A 20880-nucleotide genomic window follows, 5' to 3' on the forward strand; every position below is an offset into this window, starting at 1 on the left:
TGAAAGTGATTTAGAAGTATAAATCACTACGATGCTTTTGAAAATCTCAGCTCTAAAATAATTATCTATTAAGTTGTTAATTATAGTAGAGCCTAGGGAGGGACTAACCAAGAACAGGGCCCTGCTGTGCTAGGAGCTGTACAAACACAGAGTAGTACATAGTCCCTGCCCAGGGGATTTTACATTTTAGATGATCTAGATCTCAGTCTAGATTTTATAATCTAGAGGAGCACAATAGAATTGCTCCTCAGAGTCCAAAAAGGCATCTTAACTTTTTTGCTGCATTGTAGTTGACTAGCCTTCCTCAGAGCCCAGCTGCAATGTTGACTCGATTACGATCAAAGCTGAAAATTGACAAGTTATTAAATGATAAGCCCCGGTTCTGTAACTTGATCTGCCCCTGGCAAATAGCCCTGTTGAAGTTGATGGGGTGCAGGAGCAGGGATCTGCACAAATGGAACACGTTGCAGGACTGGGGCTTTAAATAGTCATGTAGAGTGACAGCTGATTCCTGGAGGCCAACACCAGGATTTCCAAGTTGCTTAAGGAGTTAGGAACCCAAAACTCATTATTGAACATCCTTGTTACAACTATAGTAATTGCTGACATGGATATCTAGCATCAGGGAAGTATTTAATGTCGATTTTGCTTCTTTGCTGCTCTTTAGCAGCTGAGAACAAAGAGGTGATTTAGCAGGCCCATGGGAATCAGAAGGTCTTCACAGATCGCTGGAAGTGTACTGTAGGTCACCGATAGCACACAGAACACTCTTTGGAGACTGTTGATCCCACTAGGGGTCTACCTGTTATCTTGTTCCAGGAAGGAGAGACCAGATGTATCAGGTGACTAGGTTACAAAAGCCTAGTTTAAGTGCTGCAAAGAGTGGACCAAATTAATCCCTGGTGGAAACCTGCTCAAGTCAGTGTGATTGTACCAGGGATGACTTTGGCCTGATGTGGTTATGTCTTCTCTGAGTGAAACAGTGTGGTCCCTCGTGTTAATGTCAGTCCTTATGTAACTGGGATTTTCAGCAAGTAAGGACCTAATTCTGTGACGTCACATGCAGAGCACCTGTGACTTCCCTTGACTTCAGAGGGGATGAGGACAGACAGTATCTTGCTGGGCTGAGGCCCTACAGCTCCGCAGATACACAAGTGAATTCTTTCTCTGGCGCAGATGCAGTACATACAGCCCTTACCCGGGAACACTATTTCCATGGAACCATCCTCCTTCGTCGACATCTATGGCTATATAGCTACCCCCCGCGTTTGGAAACAGAAGTCCTCCTTGGCTTGGCGCCTGGGCCCGACGTACTTGTTTGAAGAGTCGATCTCTGGGGAAACGGTGGAGGTGATTAACAAGCTCGGGCCCCGGTACTTCAGCAACTTCCAAGCAGTGCAGCTTCCAGGTAAGCGGGGACTCTGACGTGCTGCACCGGACATCTGCCGTGGTTTATTATTATCATCCATTATTAACATTACCAGTGTGCCTAGAGGCCTCCAACAAGATGGGGCCCCGTTGTGCTGGACGTGTAATAAGGCCTTATGATCTAAATAGACAGGACAGCTGAGAGTGAGTGGAATGAAGTTCCTTAATAATTATCCCCATTTTACAGGGCAAACTGAGGCACAGAGAGGCCTCCGCTAGGAGTTAGGGACCTAGTGGGGTTTTCAAGAATGCCGGAATTCCTATCTGCATCTTCAGACACCTAGATACTTTTCAATATCTGGCTCTAAGTGACTCGCCCAGGACATCTGTGACAGAGTCAAGAATTAATTAAGATTGATTGATCTGTCATGCCTCTATGCCCCTCATCGCCATAGTATCTGAGCTCTTCACAATCATCAGTGTATTTCTCCTCAGAATCCCTCCCCCTACACCCTGTTGGGTAGGTTAGTGCTTCTATCCTCATGTGACCCGTGGGAACTGAAGCCGAGAGAGACTCAGGCTATGTCTACGGTGTCAGTGGCATGTTGAGTAGAGACACTACACGCCCCCCTAACATGGGTATAAATCGCAGCATAGATGGTGAGGCACTGCTTAGGCGAGTAGAGTACAGAGACACCAGAACCCTAGGGTGTATACCCTACATGGCTTGCTACACGCCCCAGCCATGCCTCCCCTATCTATACGGCTGTTTTTAGCAGTATAGAGTCGTGCTGCCTCCCTGTTGCCGGAGCCTTTCACTGCTCCCTCCCCCGGCTGCTGGAGCCTTTCACTGCCTCGTGTAGCTATACGCTGCAGTGTGGAAGCAGCCTGCTTTTCACTGGGGCGTGTACCTTACACACTGCTGCCAGAGCAGACCAGGCCTAAGTGACTTGCCTGGGGTTACACGGGATTTTTGTGGCGGAGCTGGAATTGAATGCCAATCTCCCCTAGCCCAGACTAGAACTCTGTCTCCTGATTTCCAGCTCAGTGACTTGATCACAGGACCAACCCTCTTCATTTTCTGTGGGCATCTTGTTATTTATGGAGACTACAGTCTGGGTGAGGCAGACATTAAGGAAGAACCTTTGTAACTGGGATGTGCAGTGCTAGACAAAAACATAGCAGAAAAGGAAACAGCAATCTCCTTAGCTGCACAGGCCCTCAGAGGAGAGTGGTGCAACACAGCGGGGGAGAGAGCGGGAGGCAGGGAGCACAAAGTTACATTCAATTTAATGAAGAAGCTTTTTAACTAAAGTATACTGTTAGCTTCAATTATTAAACAGGCAGACAGAGCATCTCCAGTACATTTTAGTTATTGATTGCTGCTTGTTCAACTGCTGAGTGTATCCACCTCTGCATTAGGAAGTCAGTGGGCTGGGGATGTCTTCTCCCACTTGAAAAGAGTGGAACAAACCCATCTGCTGAAGCTGCAGCCTAAAGCAAAGGGTACGGGAGGGGTGAAATTTTTCATCAAAACTGGTTTTCAATGGAAAATTGAGTTTTTTTTATAACAAAACATTTTTCATGTAAAATGTCTGCTTTCCAGGGAAAGCTTGGATTTCTTTTTTTTTTTGGTCAAAAAATTGAATGCCTGAAAATCAAACTATTTCAGCCAAAATATTTTGATCCTGCAGCAGTTCCTTGTGGGAGTTGTTGTTTGGGAGCCTCGTGCTCCCATTCTCCTCTACAGACTGGGATCCCCAGCCAGACTTCATTTCCCATGATGTTCCATGGCCATGTGACGGCCGTGATGCACCACCTCCTCTCCCCAAGAAGGGGGAGACTACTGTGTAACAAGTGAGGTGTAGTCAAATCCGGGAACCCAGTGACCTGACAGTTTCCAAGCACAGGGCTTCGGAATCACTTGGAGAACAGGGTATAATCGCTATGGGGTAAACCATTCCCCAGCTCTCAGAGGGTGGGTGTGGAAAGTCCTTCATGGTGTGGCTCCACTGCCCAGCTCTTTACTTGGATCGTGTGGAGAAGCAAGGATTTATCCTATGAGAATAATTATATAGTGACAGACACCTCCTTAATGAAACCTGCACTGTGTGTCGTGCTCTCAACTCTTGGGTTCATGGAGATGCTGGTGGTAAGATCTGCAAAGAGCAGTTTCCAGTGGAGAAAAGCTGAGTGCAGCTCCTACTGGTGCGCATGCTGGCAAGCTTCAGCTTCTGGGCTGCAAAGATGTAGATACAGTTCTGGTTCTGGTTAGATCAAAGTGGAGCCCTTTCTAAACGCCCCCTTCTCCCCCACATTTTATCCACTTACCTGTTTTAGTCTCACGGGCCAAGAATGTGAAATTGCTCATGGGTTTAAAAGTCTCTCTTGTTTTAGCTAATGGTCACTCCAAAGAGCCTCAGCTCACAGCCTTGGTTGCAGAGGAGAGAATTTCATTTGGGATCAACGCCATGTGCTCATCTACCACCACCATCCAAGACATAAAGAGCTGCTACAACGAAGTGGACGGTCGGCTGATCGCCAAAGAGGTCACAGGCTCTCTTCCTTTGCTTTCAGCCAGGCACCTTTGCATTTAGATTTTCTTGGAGCCAAGTCTCTGGTTTTGTTGTAACTTCCTCGCTCTGGTGCTTTCCCTGAATTCCTGGATCTCAGTCTCTTCCCATGTACACCAAATTTACACTAATATAAATCCATTCATTTCAGCGGAGTTACTCCTGATTTGCATTGAAGGAAGCGAGAGGAGATTCGAACCAATTTACGTTACAGGAGAAAACTTGTCTTCTTAAACACTATGCGCACCAAAGGCTGCTATGTAATTGAGAACTAGAGCTGAGTAAACAATTGGTTTTGGGGTTTGATGGTCAAACCGAAAAATAAAAATACCCTGTTTTATTTCAAACAGAAACAGAATTGTTTCCTATTGTTCTTGATTAAATGAAAAACAAACAAACAAACAAAAATTGGCCAGGTCAAATGAAATCCTTCAAATGTCTACTCAGAATAATATTTTCAAATCGATGGTTGACATTTTAAAAGGACATTTTCTAAGTAAAATGTTGTTTTGAGTCAAAAATAGCATGACGAAATGAAATGTCAAAATGGCTTGTTTTAAAAACTGCAAAACAAAACATATTGACTTTTTTTCAGCTGAAACTATTTACTAAATTGGACCCGAAATAGTTTTGGAGTCCTGAAAAATGCATTTTTGGAAAAATTTCTGTTTGCTTGAAAAAATTCATCCAGGTCTATTCATAGATTCCAAGGCTAGAAAGGATCATCTTGTGATCATCTAATCTGACCTTTTGTATAACAGGCCAGAGATCTTCCCCCCAAATAATTCCTAGAGCAGATCAATATTAAAAAATGTTGTCTAATAACCAACAAACTGGGTTGGTACATTTGTCCAATAAACCAAATGTTTGTATCATAAGAACACAGGGAGCATAAAAATCACCATAGTGGATCAAGGCTATGGTACATCTAACTCAGTACCCTATATCTGACAGCGGTTAGCACCACATGTGTCAGAAGAAGGTGCAAAAATTTCATAAAACAAAATTATGGAATAACTTGCCCATAGGAGCCTTTTTTTTCTTGATCTCAGTCAATTAGTGGTTGGTTTATGGCCTGGGGGTTACGTCATATGACTGTAATTTTTAAATGATTTAAGGTCCATTGTTACAAATCTTCGATCCATTAACTGTCACGTGGTAGCATTCTCTTTTAGCATCTTGTTGAGTGCTCATGTATGAAATTGTTTGACAAAAAGAAAATTCCTAGGCCAAAAACTATATGTTAAAACTGGAGTTGAAATTGAGTGTATATCGATAACTTAGGGGTTAAAAACGTTACAGGTGTTTTGTAATTATCCCCAAGTGAACTGTTACAAACTCTCATGATTCAGGATGCAAGTTACTCTTAAAAGAAATGCAGACATGGCAATGTAAGGGATGCACAGTTAAAGCTCTCTAACAACCTTAACTCTGCTCTGGAGTGATGCCAGGAGGAAAAAACTCTTGATTGGCTCATGCCTCTGCATCTGAGACGCCTGACCATCCCTTCATCCAGCCACAGTCTAGCCCCCAGGGGAGTCCGACGAGAGGCATTAGAGTACAAACACTACGGTATTTCCTCCGAGACAGTCTTCAAGTCCCTCACCCACAAATGTCAGGTGGGGTATTATCTGCAGTGTTCTACATGGGGGAGCCAGATGGTAGCAGACTCTGGATGTGCACACACCCTTTACCGCCACCAGCTCCTCCAACAAGGTACAGAGCAGAACCGTTCCATGCCTAGGGGGTTAGGTATGGTGGTGTCTTCCACCAAGAGAATCTCTTTGTTCCAAATGTGAGGGAAAGGGAAATGGTGGAGACTCCAGGAAATGGTGGAGAAGGATGCACTGCGTCACATCCGTGAGCAACTATGAGTGCAGTGAATTGTGAGGAAGCTGCAGCCCACTGCAGCAGTGTGGGAGTAGTGGACTAACCTCCCCAGGGACTCCTGTAGCTCTACAGATATGCTAAGTTCTCCAGGATTTCCCTCATCCTCAGCCCAATGTGTACAGGGCTCCTCAGCCCCACAAACTTTCCTTAGCCTCCCACATCCTATAAGTCTATGGTTCTTAGGTAGCTTCCCTGATTGCTCTGCACATCCCTTCTCTGTTTAACAAAAAGTTTTTTGCCTAGGAATTTTCTTTTTGTCAAACAATTTCATACATGAGCACTCAACAAGATGCTAAAAGAGAATGCTACCATGTGACAGTTAATGGACCGAAGATTTGTAACAATGGACCTTAAATCATTTAAAATCAGGCTTGAAGTCCTGATTCCTCCCCCACTCCCAGATTTTGCTGCCGGAAGACTTCTTAAATCCAGAGGAAGAAGCTTTGGATCTTAGTAGAGACAACACTGGGCTCAGTATGGCTGTTTGGGTACCTTAGCTCTAATTTCCAAAGGTTTTTTACCCTTAAGTTACCGGCGAGCACTCTTGACCTGAACTCCATCTTCTCCATGTTTTCGTTTTAGCTGGAGAGGGACATACAGCTCGAGCTCTGACAGTGCTCAGGCAGTGTAAAAATCCTGGCTTGAAATAATGACAGAAGCCGGGTTATTCATGCCTAAGGCTGTGTGAGGGGGTGTGCTGTGCCGGTGTGCCCCTGGAGGCCAGGGGAACAAAACCAAACCCACTAATCCAAATGAGTATGTCTCCTTTAATAAAGTCTCACGGAGGGAACGTTTGTAAAACAGGTAGAGAGGCCCTTGCTCCTCAGCAGTCAGGACCCCTGGTTAAAACACCTCAACTCAACATCCTCCAGCAAAGTCTCTGAGCCTGGTACGATGAGTCCCTGTGAGCCGGGTGGCCTCTAGTCCTCTCCTTGCTGCTCAGCAGCCTTTCCTGTTTCAGTGGGGCAGGGACCTCCTTGATCATACCCAGGCGGGTCTGATTGTCAGCGCCTGATTGGCCCTGGAAGGGGGAGTGCACTCTCTCACTGGGTGCCTCATTTCACTCAGCTGTCCCTGGGGTTTGAAGCGTATACTATAGGCTATCCACATTGCTGTTTTGAGTCCCTTGCAATGCAGTACCCACAGCAGGAACAGTAAGGGGCATGTGTGGCGGAGCTGGAGGAGATATTTGGGCTGGATGAGCAGTTCTGACTTTGAATCCCCTTGTGTTATTCATTTTGATCAACAGTTTATCTTTGTACATGAAATGTTCTATGATGGTCTAAAAATACTAAAATAATCCCAAACAAATACAATCCCCGATTCCTTGCTTCCTTCTCTGCTCCCCAACCCCCAATTTAACCTCCAACAATGTTTCCTACGAGGTCTCTTTGGTCTATTTTAGATGGGGATCATCTCTCGTGACAGTTCAACACCGGTTTTCCTGGCTACAAACATTGCTGGACACCTCGCTGGTCCCTTACGAACTATTGGATCGGTGGCTGTGGGCCAATTTGGTAAGTACAAATTGGGGAATGGAAAAGTAGAACATGAGAGCTGGGGCTAGTCAGACTGGATCTTCAGACGTTTATATGTTCTGTCCTGAAATGTGTACATAGGACTCCCAATGTAATCAATGGGATCCCAGCATGTACGTGTATCTGAGGGCATAACTTGCCTCTAATGCCTTAAGCTTCAAGGCATTTGGTAGTGATCTTGTTCAGATATATGTAATGGATGTGGCTCCAAAGTCTCATAGGCATCATTGGGAATGATGTCATGGTCACATACTGTAGAGCAATGAGTCCTTTTGCCAGACTCAATTAGTTAATGGCATTTCTACCTTTTCCTCTTGCAGTTTCATTTCTCTTCATCTCTCTTATGCTGCGTTTTCTTAAAGATGAGCCCAAACCAAAACCCTGGCTCAGAATAACCTTGAACGTGGGAGAGATTCAGATCTAGAACCCAGCTTCATGGCTGGTCCCTACCCTGACAATAATGGCCAGGACTAACATTGCAGATTGTCTTTCTCTGGAGTTCTGATCCCAATTCAGGCGTTGCTGCTCAGACCCATCTCTCTCTTGGTTGGGTTGTTTAAGCAAACGCACCGCCCTCACTTTCAGATGCAGCAGAATTCCGAGATTTACTGCAGTCTGCTCTCGGGATGAAAGTTCTCCCCTGCCCAGAGATGCAGCATGGTAACAGGGTGTCTCTGTTGTACTGCAGTCATGTGCCCATTAATGTCCAGCTCTAGATTTGTTCCATGTCGATGCATGGATTAGTAACTGTTGGTCTCTCCCCAGGAGTACGAGTATTCCAGTCTTGCCCAGCAGCTAACAGCCTGAACTTTATTGGTGGCCCAGCTATTCTGCTAGGCCTCATTGCCATGGCCCGGGATGACCATGCGATGTACGCCGCAGTCAAAGTCCTGAACTCCGTCCTGAACCGCAGTCCCATGAGTGAGAAGCTGATGAGCCACATCGGCGGATACCAGGTGAGAATGAGCCCCTCTGGTTTCAGGTGCTGTTTGCCTCACTTGCATTATGTGTTCTCGGCCTCTCTGAGGGCCTGGCCCAAAGGCCATTGCAGCTAATGGGAGTGAGGCATTAAAGGCCTACAGCCCTTAAGGTTAGTCCCATGGAAAGCCTGAGAGTAAGACCTGCAGGACTGAGCCCTAAATCCTGTGCCCATCATCTCCATCACAGCTCAGCTGCTGCTGGTGAAAACAGCCAGGCAGGGCTCACTCCCAGACACAGCCAATGAGACTCACAATCTTCAGAAGATTCACAGCATCTTCGCTTACTTGTTACGATAATGGAAAAATGGAAGGTGTCACACTGGCCATTGTATTAAGACCTTACCCTCAGAGCAGGTAATGCATAGGCAGCAGCTGTGCAAACTCCCCCCAAGTACTGCCCTCTGTCAGCATACTTCAACCCTCATCCGGAAAACTGCTTTTAGGGCAAGAGCTCTGTTCCTTCTCCATGGCCTGTGAAGTCCTCAACTTCTCTCTGCTGAGCCTGCCAGTAATGGGGACGGTTAGTGATAATTGTGGAGGGTCTTTTTTTTGCTAGGAACTGGGCTGAGGCAAAAATGTAGTCTGCATCTCAGGATGTAACATTCGAGCTGCCCCAAACTCAGCGGTACCGTGCAACTTCGAAAGTAGGGTTGGCTCCCAGAGTTTTGAATGAACTTGGGGTCTGGCTTGTGGAAGAAGATGATGATGTATATTCTACTGTACTTTGGGGTGGAAATCAGGTGCAAGTCTGCAGTTTCAGCAGAGTGTGTCATTGGGTAAGTGAAATGATTGGTGTCACCCAAGATAAAGAGAGATCTCAATAAATAATTAGTCCTACTGTGCATAGAAGGTATCTTTAAAAGAGCAACAGAGAGGACCCCCTGGATCTGGAAAAACACACTGCATTATTTGAATGAATGTTAGAGCTGGCTGAATTATTCATTGTGAATGAATGATCTGATGGATTTAGCCCATTTTCCCCATCCGATTCTGATTCCTGTGACTGTCTTCATTATTTGTAAGTGTTTGCCAGTTTTTGCAGTTTGTCAGACTCTGGATTCTTGACTCTTTGCTATATGTTGTTCAGTCTACGCGATTGGTTACCTGTGTCACATGGAATTGTTTTTGCTCTCTGTTTGGATTGCTGAAGCTTTCTAATTGGGAGACTAATCAATGGTGAATTACCCACATACACACTTTCTGGTGCATATTTCTGGGTGAATAATCCTTCCTTCTAACTTTTGTGAAACTCAGGAGCTTCTTGAACACTTTCCAGATACAGCAGCGATCACCCAAACACTCACGACTAGACCCAGTTGAAAAACGAGAAAATTTTCACAAAAACGTGTCCCCGTTTCTCATAAATAAAAGTTGAAATTTGAATTTTTGATCTGCTCCTCTCACAAACAACTAATAACATGAGTAACAGTGTAGTGAGCTCTCCATGTGTATTCACACGTTGTTCTTGGTAACTTTCCTGCAGCACAAGTTTATATGTGTTTCACTCCTTCCTGCTGCTTCTTACCCAAAAATACTCCTGCTCTGCTGTTAAATTCCTCCTGCAAGCCAGCCTGCCAATTACATCCCCCCACATTTTCAATGTATATTTAAAAACTTCACTCACTGCTTGAAGTGACAGTCTTATGCTGCATGTATGAATACTGTGTCTGGAGTGTGCTGGGCATGTCATATTTAGTAATAACGCTGGATAATATGCTATAAGGTCAGTGAGGCAGACTGTATTTTCTACTGTGCTTTCTACAGCTTTTGGGCTCAATGAATGCACAATAACTCTTTTCAGCTCCTGGTGTACCTACTAAGGAGGAAGACAAAGCTGCTAAACAACAGGATTTTACAGCTGGTGCTCTCCATAGCAGGCACGGCAGAGCTGGGCTTGGAATCCTCGACTATAAAGAACTACAGTGCATTCCAATACATTCTCAGTAACTTTGAGGTAAAGCTACTAAATATTGTATGTGTTCCCTTAGCTATATTAAAGGAGGCTCTAGAGTATAAATTTCGTTCTATGGCTGTATCTGATGAGAAGGCTACAACTTATCCGGTGTGGGTCTGAACTAAAACCCTGCATATAAGTACCGTCCAGACCTGGGGTGTTTGAAGTCTGAATTCCAGTACAGTTTGGGTCTGTCTCTAGATTCCCCCAAGGAGAGTAAGTTATTTTTATGTCTTGCTCCAGCCAACAGATCCAGAATAGTATTTTTGTAATTTGAGATGGGCTGGGGATTAATTGCTTGTCCTGTTGGTGCTGCCACCCCGTCATCAGTTGTCCAAGTGCCCTGATCATTCCAGGAGCTGAACAAATATGAGATTGTTTCCTACTCTGGAGCGTGGAACCTGCTTGTAGGGTGAAATTCCCCCCAAGGCAGAGGGCCCGTACAAAGCTCTATACATCACTGAAGTCAGGGCTTAGGGATGGATTCTGTGAGTAAATGAGCATCTGCTGGGTGGTGCTGTCAGCACTACCCTGGATTGGGTCAATAAATGGGGCTTATGTGCTGGATGGGCCCTGCTTTGGGATCCTAACAGTGGAGTGAATTTCTTCTATCATGCACTCAGATGGGGTGAATCCAGTTTCATAGAAATTAGTGATGGGAGAGACCTATAGTACATCTCCTCCATTCCCACCCCTCTCCACCTACTGGGCCAAAGCAGGATTGGTCCCTGCAATCTGTTTTCCAGTGCTTTGTTTCCAGGGATGGCTCCTTAGGCACTTCCCCTGGGAGAAAAAGGTGAAAGTCCCAGATTGGCTGAGTGTGTTACCATGTGTGCCCTGCAATTCAGGCTCAGGCTACACTCAAACCTCCACTTAGTGTGGTGTTGTTCTTTGGTAAAGATGGCTCCCCTGCAAAAAGTTTCAGCTCTACCAGACCTGTCACAAAAAGTCTCATTGAATAAACCCACCTTGTTCTGCACTCTGACCAAGAACTCTGACCACAGAAAACCCCTGCAAAGGAGGAAGCTTCTGCATTTGTGAGCATTAACCAGGCCAGTTCCCACAGTCCTGCTGCTGTCCACGTGCCTCTGAGCTGAATCTGAAGAGTTCTTGGTGTTCCAGGCCCCAGGGTGGACCAGGCTATGTGATAAAGGAGGATCTTTATAGAACAAGGAGCCTCCAGAGTTGTTCTCTAGCTCTCTTCTAAAGCACCTGCATTCTGCTGTTACTCTGCTCACGTTATGTGATCTCAGTGCCTGCAATAGTCCCTATTCAGGGCTGCACAAGTACGTGTTTCAGAGACAGACTCATGGCAGATCTCTCTGGGGCATGTCAGTCAGAGTGATTGTGGAAGCTCGTTATCTGGGTGCAAACTGCAGCTTGCCTGCTTTTGTGCACCGTGCGATCAGATATATTTTCTCTCCCTCTCTCCGTGATCATTCATTTCCATATTTCTGAAATTATCCTTTTTTTGTGCTTTATTTTACTCCTTTCCCCCTAAATCCAAGACACACTTGATGCAAATTGAAAAATGTCATTTTAAGTTCACTTAAAAATGTACTCTATGGTATATATATTTTTTCCAACATAGCTTAATCCATGTGCTTTTACATGGTATAAAAATACATATATTTTATACAGCACTTTTCAGCCACAACACTTTACAAAGGAAAGTATTGTTGTCCCCATTTTGCAGATGGGAAAATGGAGGCACCGAGACCTCATTTATATGGCAGAACAGTGACAGAGTCAGAACCCAAATGCACTCAGTCCCAGGCCAGTGTGCTTTACACTGGGCCACACTTCCTCCAGGCATTTCTGACTCATACTAGATTGTATGTGTTGCATGTTTTCTGATCTGTTTTTAAACCAAATGGGTGTAGTTGGGATGCTATCAGTTGGTCAGAGAAGAAAAAGTGGGAACCAGGACACCGGATTCTATTCTCCTCTGCCACTAACTCACTGTAGGCAAATAGCACTGTGCCTCAGTTTCACCATCAGTAATAGACACACTCTGTTACCTCATGTGGATGTTGTGAGGCCTCACTAATGTTTGTAAAGTGCTTTGAGATCTCGGGATGAAGGCATGTGCTGCAGAAACACGTTTGATTTTTTTAAAAACTTATTTAATCTCATGTCAGTAGAGAAAAAGGAGCTGAACTCGAGAAGCTGTGAAATCTCTGGTTTCATTTGTCTTTCAGCTTTGGTCAAATGCACCAGAAAATCTTGACCTTGCCCTCTTTTCACATCTTGTGGAGATCCTGCGGCCCTCAAGGTACATAGTTGGCATCTATGGCAGAGATAGGATGAACTAATAAGCTTAGGCTGGGATTTTTGAATGTCTCTAAAGGAGTTATGTGCCCAGATCCCATTGAAAATTCATGGAAGACGGCAGGCAACTAGCTCTTCTAAGGCCCTGTGAAAATCCAAGCTTTCATTTACTGGTTCTGTTGGCCATGTCGCAGAATCATAGGACCAAATTGCTAGCTGAAGGCATTGCATTGTCTTCAGTGGGGTTACACCAGCAGAGTACTTGACCCATAGCACTTAGAGAAAGAAAGTAGGTCATCTTGCCTGATTAGACTGGATGGTAAGTTTTTCACATGTTTCCATTCAACAAGTCCAGATGATTGAGTTTGGTAGTTACAGTCTAGCTCTATGCACACAACTGCTCTGGAAAATGGCATCTGTAAGGACTGGTTGGAGCAGTCGCTATTCTGCAGTGCAAATCTCGGGACGTAATGCCCTCAAAGGGAGATCAATTTAATGTCAGAATTCTTCAGATCTTCAACTTTTAGAGGGAGAAGATGGCTTATTATTTTTCATTGGTTATTTATTCAGTGCCCAAAGTATGCTGGATACACTACAGACAAGTCCTAATAGAAAGCCAGATGTCTATTTATTCATTTGATTTTTTAAAAGTAATGAAGCTGGTTGAAAACATCTTTGCCAAAAAAAACCCCAAAACCTTTTAGTCAAAACATTTTCATTTAATCAAGGGTGAAATTCCCCCCCCCCAATTTTTTTAATGAAAGATTTCAGGTTTAAAACTGAAATTTAGACCAAATAATTTTGAGATTTTTAAGAACTTCCCCAACCCAAATTTGCACAGAGGAAAGAATAATTTCCCGACCAGCTCTACGAGAGAGTTAAATATTTTTGGAGAGACAGGGCAAGACAGACCGGCTGCCCCAATGAGGCCTGTAGATTCCATTCTGTTGGCACTGAAAAGCCAGGCATGATCCCATCTGATGTCTCTTGCTGAGTTTTACAAGAACAGCATTTATTTCCACCAATTCAGGGCTTTCCAAGTCAATAACTTTGTTTTGTTTGAACTCGCTGAAAGGCGGACGTTTCCGGGGAAAGGCGAGGGGGGAGGAGGAACACACTGAGAAGGCTTCAGATCCCCATCTCCGACACATATTCAATTTGTCTGTCGGAGTTTTGATTGGTTGCCAAGGCAACGTCAGAAGTCCGTGGTACAAAGAGTGAACGCAGAACCCTTTTAGCAGAAACTCGGCAGAATTGGCTCTTTCCAGTAAAGGCTTTTAACGTTCCTCTTGCTTTGATGCAGAGATGGATGTCGGAACACCAAAGTCGCCTACCAGATGCAAATGGTGCCCAAACTGGTTTTCCTCCTCAACGACATCGAGATCAGCTGCTCACGAGTCACCACTATCTGTACCATTTTCTCCTACCTGCTGCAGGGCTATTTCAACACCAAAGACATTCTTAGGTAACCCCAACCATGCAGTATTTTCTCAGCTCACAAGTGAGCAGTCCCCCTACAAGCACAGGAATCCTATTGTGTGATCACAGTCGCCACATCCAGCCCTGCTTGGTGCTCTGGACAAAGACAGAATCCCTGTAGATCCCTTCCAAGGAATCGTAGGGGAAAACTCCACTGACAGCCAATTCAGCATTTAATTCAGCCCTGTTCAAGTGAGTGAGAATCACCCCCGGCCAAGTTGTGACCCTTACAGTGAATATAGCACAGGTAGCCCCTTGACCTCAGTGGGATGACCCAAAGCGTAAGGAACTACTCAAGGTAGGTAAGATTACCGAGGCTGATGGGTGTCTGATCCCGTTGCTTAGATGATGTCCAACTGGCCATTTTATTCTTGAATCTCATGGAGACTGCCTTTGCCGGGACCTTCTGGAGAAGAGAATTCCAACCCTTGATTGCTGTCTGAGGAAAGAGCTGCTTGAAACACAATACTGCAGTATTTGATAGCTCATGCCCAGACTGGTCAGTCTCTACCCTTTAGACCAGCTGAGACCCATCCGGTGCTGTCCACAACCCTCACACATAGGGGTGCGGGCCACCAAGATGACACAGGCCAACATTCAAAGCTCTATCTTGATTTTAATGAAATCACTCTGGTCCGGATGCAGCATTGCATTCTGGGACATGCAGTCTCTATTGGCAGCCTCTTTCTTTATTAAAGATGAGGGTGGCTGCAACTTACTAAGTTTTATTTATTGTTAATTGCTTGGATCTGACAGTGTGCATGGTGCTGTACAGTGTGAGCAAATAAAGACAGCCCCTGTCCCACAGCCTCCAGGAGAGCAGCTCGTGCAGCAGGCCCCGAGCATCATTAAAAAACAGGGGACCTGTACTGTCCCGAACCTGGGGGAATGCTAAAGTATGTTGTAATGTCTGGAGTGTTCTTATAGTGTGGTATTTTAGTCTATAGGGAACACCACTCCCAGAGTCAGATGAATGCACATCACTCACTTGCTTTGTGCGTGTGTAACGTTCATCCATGTATGATGAGAACTGAAAAATGGTATTCAAGCATTTCACAAGTGAAAAGGAGTTGTCACAGCAGTTTCCTGCTGGGCTGCTAGAGATTCCATGTTGGGTGTTGCATGCCTGGAAGCCAGTGAGGTGTCACTCAGAAACACTATGAGGGGAGCTCCCAAGGGGATATGGACACCAGGCACGAGCAGTATTGCTTTCCCAATATTACCAAATCCATTGGTTCAAAAATCATGAGTCAGGCCCCCAAAATCACAAAACTGGCTTTAAAATTATGAGGTTTTTTTTTAAAAAGGGGGGATCATTTTTATTTTTATTTTTGAGTCATTAGGGGGTCATATTTTCAAGCTTTTCTCCACAAGGGCTAGAAACGTACGCTATTAATGAAAGCCGAGATTCTCACATAATCCCATGACTCCAGGAGCTGAGGCTTTAAGAAAGGCAACAACTATCATGAGACTCACAGTACAATAGTGATAGTTGGAAATGCTGCTAACCAAAATGATTTCCTCTTTCTCTGAAAGGATTGGATTGTTCCTTGTTTACACTTTAAAGCCCTCGTCTGTGGATGAAAGTCAGATATGCCTGGATGGGATCTCTGATCCGCCAGGAGAAGGTAAGGAGGTCCCTTTGGTGAATGAATTCTGATGGATGCTGCCCCTCATCCCTGGGGCAGGTCCTAAATGCAGCAGGGCTGTGCTCGGGGAGGGCAGGGGAGAGGAGGGCAGGAAGGGCAGACCCCTGAGGGACATACTGCAGAACTACTCAGGAGTTCAAAATTAATTGCTTTGCTGGGTCAGGGCCCTACTGTGAACAGCTCAGGGGTAGTAAAGGGACAGAGAATAGTCATGTCTGGGAAGGTCTGTTCTAAAGCCAGGTGACGTGCTTAGTTATGCTTTCCCCCCCTCTGGTATCTCTCCTTGCAGTTAGGTTGGCAGAGCTTGGTCACTGCACCAAAAGCCCCTCAAGTGCTGGTTTTCACAAGTCTCCAGGAAGAGAAATGTCCATTTGGTTGAAATTTCACAGAGAGCAATGTTTGTGGGTTAAAAACAATGGAATGAAAGGGTGAAAGTTCCCTCCCAGGATTCCATGGGAATGTGGTTGTTGCTGCTGGCCCGCTGTAGTTTTTGCATTGTGCTGGAGTCCCATGTGGGTGAAGGGGCATTCTCTAGGGCAAGTGCATATTGCAGTGCAAGGAGCCATGCATCTTCTAAATGTCTACCCCATTTGTGTCTGACTTGACGGCTGGGAGAGCCAGCCACCTTGACTTCCTGTTACTTATTGTCCTATGAGTGGTCCCAATGGAGGTCCTACTGGATACAACACATCCACGCAACAGAATACATTATGGAGACACTGGTAGCCTGAACTTCAATGCACAGAGTTTAGAGTTGGAAAAACACCTCTGAAGTCATCCATTCCAGCCTTCTCTTCCACCCAGTCTAGAATTGTTCCCTACAGATTATTCATTGCCCAGGATTTTGTCCAGTCTAGTTTTAAACATCCCTAATGGTAGGGCTTTGGGAACAGAACTCAGAAATGACTAGTACTTACAGTGGCAGGATCCCCACTTCCAAATGTTCACACGTACTTCACCCAGTTAACAACCAATTATATTTGTATTGGCTACAAACAAGGTTGTTCATCAAAGTGCTGGAAACACGTTTTGTCTCCTCTTTACTTTTTATTTCCTTCTGATTATTGTAGCCTTAAGCCAAACATCTGGGAAAACAATCTGGCTCCGAAACCGGTTACTGAAGATGCTGTTAGATGTAATGTGTTCAGACAAACTTCATCTGTCCTCTGAGTAAGTAGAACCATTTGGGGATGGAGTGGGCGGAGAAGGGACTGTGGCTCCTTCGCGGTTCCCCCTCTCTCTCTGTGTTTGACCAGTGCTCAACATCCAGTTAGCATTTATGAGTGTCATCAGTCAATGAGAGAGAGGCGGAATGTGTCAAGTTTGGGTTCAGAGTTTTTTTTTTCCCCAGTGTGATATCTGAGGTTTAGAGTGATATCTATTAAATAGACAACACTTTTCCCACAGTTGCCAAACAGTCAGATCAGAGAGATCACGGTTTCCATATCTGTTCTGTGAGGGGAAAAGAAATCCGATGTGTCTTTAAAAAGCAGTTTCATCTAACTGAGATTACAAATACTACAATGTCTTAATCCTAATCACACAGTTATTGCATCACTACAGGGCAGAGTTAAGGTTGCTTGGGTGCCTTAAGTGTGCATTTGCATACATTAGCATATTGGAATTTCTTTCAAGTTTAAACCTTAATTTTGAATGTTCTAGGTTTATAATGCTTGGGTTGGGATAATTACAACATCCCTGTCCTGTGTTTTACACTAAATTACGGAGATGTTAACCTTAACTGTGACTCCATCTTGATGTAGTTTGTCTGGGAATAAATTAAATTGGGTTTCATAGGGATCAGATGGCTCAAACTATGTGGACAAACAAGCTAATGAACCTCCTTAGCACCAGATTGTGGGCACGATATCCAGAGCGTAAGTGACTTAGGGGCCTAAGTCAGTTGCCCAGCTCCTCAAAGGTCTGGGAGTTAGGCACCTAAATATTCTTCAGAGTAAGGGCCTAAGTGATTTCAGAGAATAAACTCTCCATTGTGATGTAGGCTCCTAGATCAAATCTTCCCCAGTGTCTTTAACGTGTTTACTTTTCATGCTGTGTTTCTCCCAGGGCTCAAGAAGAGATGTTCCTGGCGCTAGGGCCTGATTGGTTCCTCATGTTCACACAAAGCCATCTGCACCCAAGCACCGTTGTGATAGGGGTCAAGTTGCTGCTGCACTTCCTCCACAATCCCACACTACTGAGCAAGTTCAAGGAGGGAGTGGTGGCCGGGCGCTGGGTAGAAAACAGCTCCATGGGGCTGGATATCCTAATGGGTACGTCCCAGATATGAGACTCGCTCCCAAAATAGCCTCTTCCAGGGAGAGTTTCATGAAAACTATGTTGACCCTGGTGCAGAAGCAATCGGCTGGGGCTACCAGTCCAGTTGCATAAAATAGCAAATCTCCCATTGACTTCGATGTGAGCTTAGTATGGTCCAAGCAGCAGGATGATCTCTTACTGCCGGGCTGGGAGATACCTTCTCCATCATACTGCAGGCTGGGGATTCCAGACCAGAAATCACTGGGTGAGGAGATTGTGTGGTCTGGTCTGTGCAGGAGGTCAGTCTAACTGGTCTGTACATCTGTGAGTTGGTCAGTCACCACCTTCTAGTCCCTCTGAGATTCGCTGCAACCCTGTTCTGCTCACTCCCCCAGGTGAGACTGGGGAGTGCACAAGGAGAACGTCACACCATGCGAATGAGAGTGGAGGGTGGTTTTCTATTTTGTTAGTGTCAGAGAAATTCTTCTAACGGCTGGGGTTGCTGACAGTAGGAAGGCAGGGTGGTTTGGGCCCCAGAGAACTGCCGGTCGTTGTCAGTCAGCCATCCCTCTCCACTGCACCTAATGCAGGATGGAAACTGAGCCGTTCAAAGCATGTTTTCTTCCTTTGCTTCTAGACAATTTGAAAAGAGGGCCCCCAATGCCTGACTATGGCCCCTACCTAGTTTTCGGACTAACGGTGCTACAAGTATGTCTGATTAATCACATTCACCTTCCTGAGATCTACCTGCTGGTCTCTGGGCTATTCCTGGGAACCCCACAATGTGACCCACCAGAAGCGTCCAAGGTAAGGCCCCCACAAAGGCTGGTGTGGGGGGTGAATGAGAGTTTGCACCTTGGCTAGGTGACCCTGCTGTGCTCCCTAGGATTCCTAAGCTGCTTCTCTGTAGTGGCTCCAAACGGAGAGGCAGCCCAGCAACGTCTGCCCTGGACAACACAAGCATCCAGGCTGGGGAAGCTTGTGGTGGTTGGAGCTACAGTAGAACCTCAAAGATACGAACACCAGAGTTACAGACTTACCAGTCAACTGAACACCATGTGGACCCGGAAGTCCTTGATCAGGCAGCAATGCAGACCCCCCACAAAAAAGCAAATACTGTACTGCCTTGGGGCTGCAGCACCTGGGGAACTGGGGCTGCAGCCGCAGGGTGTGTGTGTGGGGGGTCAGGGCTCCCGGCGGATGGGGGGGCTCAGGGCTTCCGATCTTCGTGAGCACCGAGGCTCAGGGCTTTAGACCAGAGGGGAGCGCCGAGAGCTCTGCTCTCAGTTTCAGCCAGGGGTGGGGGGACGACTGAGGATCGGGGCTTCAGCCCCACGGCTCTGGTTTTGGTTTCAGCCCCCCAGGGGGTGCCAGGGATCAGGGCTTTAGCTACAGGGCGAGTGCCGGTTTCAGCCCCAGCGCTCCCCCATAGCTAAAGCCCCGAGCCCTGGTGCTCCCCCCTGGCTGAAACTGGGAGTGGAGCTGCGGGGCTGAAGCCCTGATAACTGGCGCCCCCTTCAGGCCTGAAGCCAGAATGGAGCTGCGGTGCTGAAACCCCAAGTCCCAGCATTCCCCCCCAGGTCTAAACCCCTGAGCCCTGGTGCTCCCACGGGGCAGAAGCCCTGAGCCCCCCTCTGGGAGCCCTGATGGCCCGTAGGGTCAGAAGCCCCATCCTCCAGCCCTGCAGCTGCAGCCCCAACTTCCCCCTGGCTGAAGTCTGTAACGTCTTGTTCATAGTTATGGACCATTTCAGAGTTATGGACAACCTCCATTCCTGAAGTATGCGTAACTCTGAGGTTCTACTGTCCTTGTGCCTGATGCGGCTGGACGTGGAAAGAACAGGAACCTCCTGGAGGTTTCACCCATCGCTCTAGACTGCTCCAAAAGCAGTGAAGGGTGCAGCTGTGCCCCTGTGAGCAGCCTCCTCCTCGAACGTCTCTCCCTTCCTTCAGGCAGATCTGGACTCCATGCTGCAGTGGCTCCTGCAGAACCACCAAACAGAGGACGTCCTTAAAACTGGGCTGTGCACAGAGGCAGTGGCCCTGCTGCTAGAGATGGTTAAGGCCACAGTGAACAAGGTGAGCAGCCGGCTGTGTGTGCGCAGGCCCACAGAGGGAGTGGAGGAGAGTTCTGCTTGAGGCAGCCCATTCCCTCCCCAAGGGGTGACAGCACAGTGGTGGGCAGGGAGCTGATGGCTGCCAGCTACTGACTCGGCCATTTTATCATTGCTGGGAGTAGGGGGTTTCAGAGGGACCCTGTCTGCGCTTACGACTAGGATCTGAGAGTTGCGGACTGGATCCTGGCCCCTCCTAATGTGCTTCTGGGCCCCAGCCCCTGCCCATTCTGAGTGGAGAAAGCCCCAGCTTTGTGGTTAGAGCTGTGTTCAGGCTCAGGAGAGGAACGCGTGGCTCTAAGCAGCTGCTCCCTGTGGCCCTTGGAGCAATTCGTTCGTGACTTCTCCAGCTCTGGCCAAGCCGAGGCCACTCAGATCTCTGGGGACTGCTGAGAAGAACAAGGCAAGGTGTGCCAGCTCAGCACGCGTGCAAGTGAAGCGCTGCCCTGACAAGATGCACCTGTCGGTGTTCAGCCCTTTGCAGGTACAGAGGGCTCCTGGGAGGTGGCCTATCCTGGGAACGTCATGCAGTTCCTGTGTCTCATCTACCACAGCTACCCCCAGGACCCAGTGTGGTGCTGCTCAGACTTCCTGCAAACCTTAGCCAGTGTCGTCTTCCATGTGGGGGCGCACCAGGTAAGTGTGAACCAGCTTGGATGGCTGTGACTGAGCCAACTGAGCCAGGTTGGACTACCAGCTGACACCTTTGCCCCGGTAGTCCAACCGAGCCCCTGCTGATGCTGTTGTGAGTCGTACCCAGTCAGAGCTGTGGGATCTATCCCATGGTCCGTGCCCCTCAAGCTGTC

The 20880-nt window shown here is 46.7% G+C and overlaps 1 protein-coding gene across 9 annotated transcripts in view; it reads left to right on the forward strand.

Moving 5' to 3' along the window:
- The window catches only part of WDFY4 (WDFY family member 4), a 239735-nt gene that overhangs the window by 85163 nt on the left and 133692 nt on the right, over positions 1-20880 (forward strand). For 8 of the 9 annotated variants that reach the window (XM_073353061.2, XM_073353064.2, XM_073353060.2 and 5 more), the window contains 13 exons: positions 1177-1408; positions 3766-3917; positions 7237-7348; positions 8135-8325; positions 10151-10303; positions 12505-12578; positions 13878-14039; positions 15590-15681; positions 16773-16872; positions 17770-17975; positions 18599-18768; positions 19914-20039; positions 20549-20710. In XM_073353061.2, coding sequence (XP_073209162.2) covers positions 1177-1408; positions 3766-3917; positions 7237-7348; positions 8135-8325; positions 10151-10303; positions 12505-12578; positions 13878-14039; positions 15590-15681; positions 16773-16872; positions 17770-17975; positions 18599-18768; positions 19914-20039; positions 20549-20710 — 1932 coding nt within the window. Of the gene's footprint in view, positions 1-1176; positions 1409-3765; positions 3918-7236; positions 7349-8134; positions 8326-10150; positions 10304-12504; positions 12579-13877; positions 14040-15589; positions 15682-16772; positions 16873-17769; positions 17976-18598; positions 18769-19913; positions 20040-20548; positions 20711-20880 lie in introns of those variants that run through there. The other variant, XM_073353073.1, reaches the window with a different exon arrangement.

This window comes from Lepidochelys kempii, chromosome 7 (genome assembly GCF_965140285.1).
Source record: "Lepidochelys kempii isolate rLepKem1 chromosome 7, rLepKem1.hap1, whole genome shotgun sequence".
Lineage (NCBI taxonomy): Eukaryota > Metazoa > Chordata > Testudines > Cheloniidae > Lepidochelys > Lepidochelys kempii.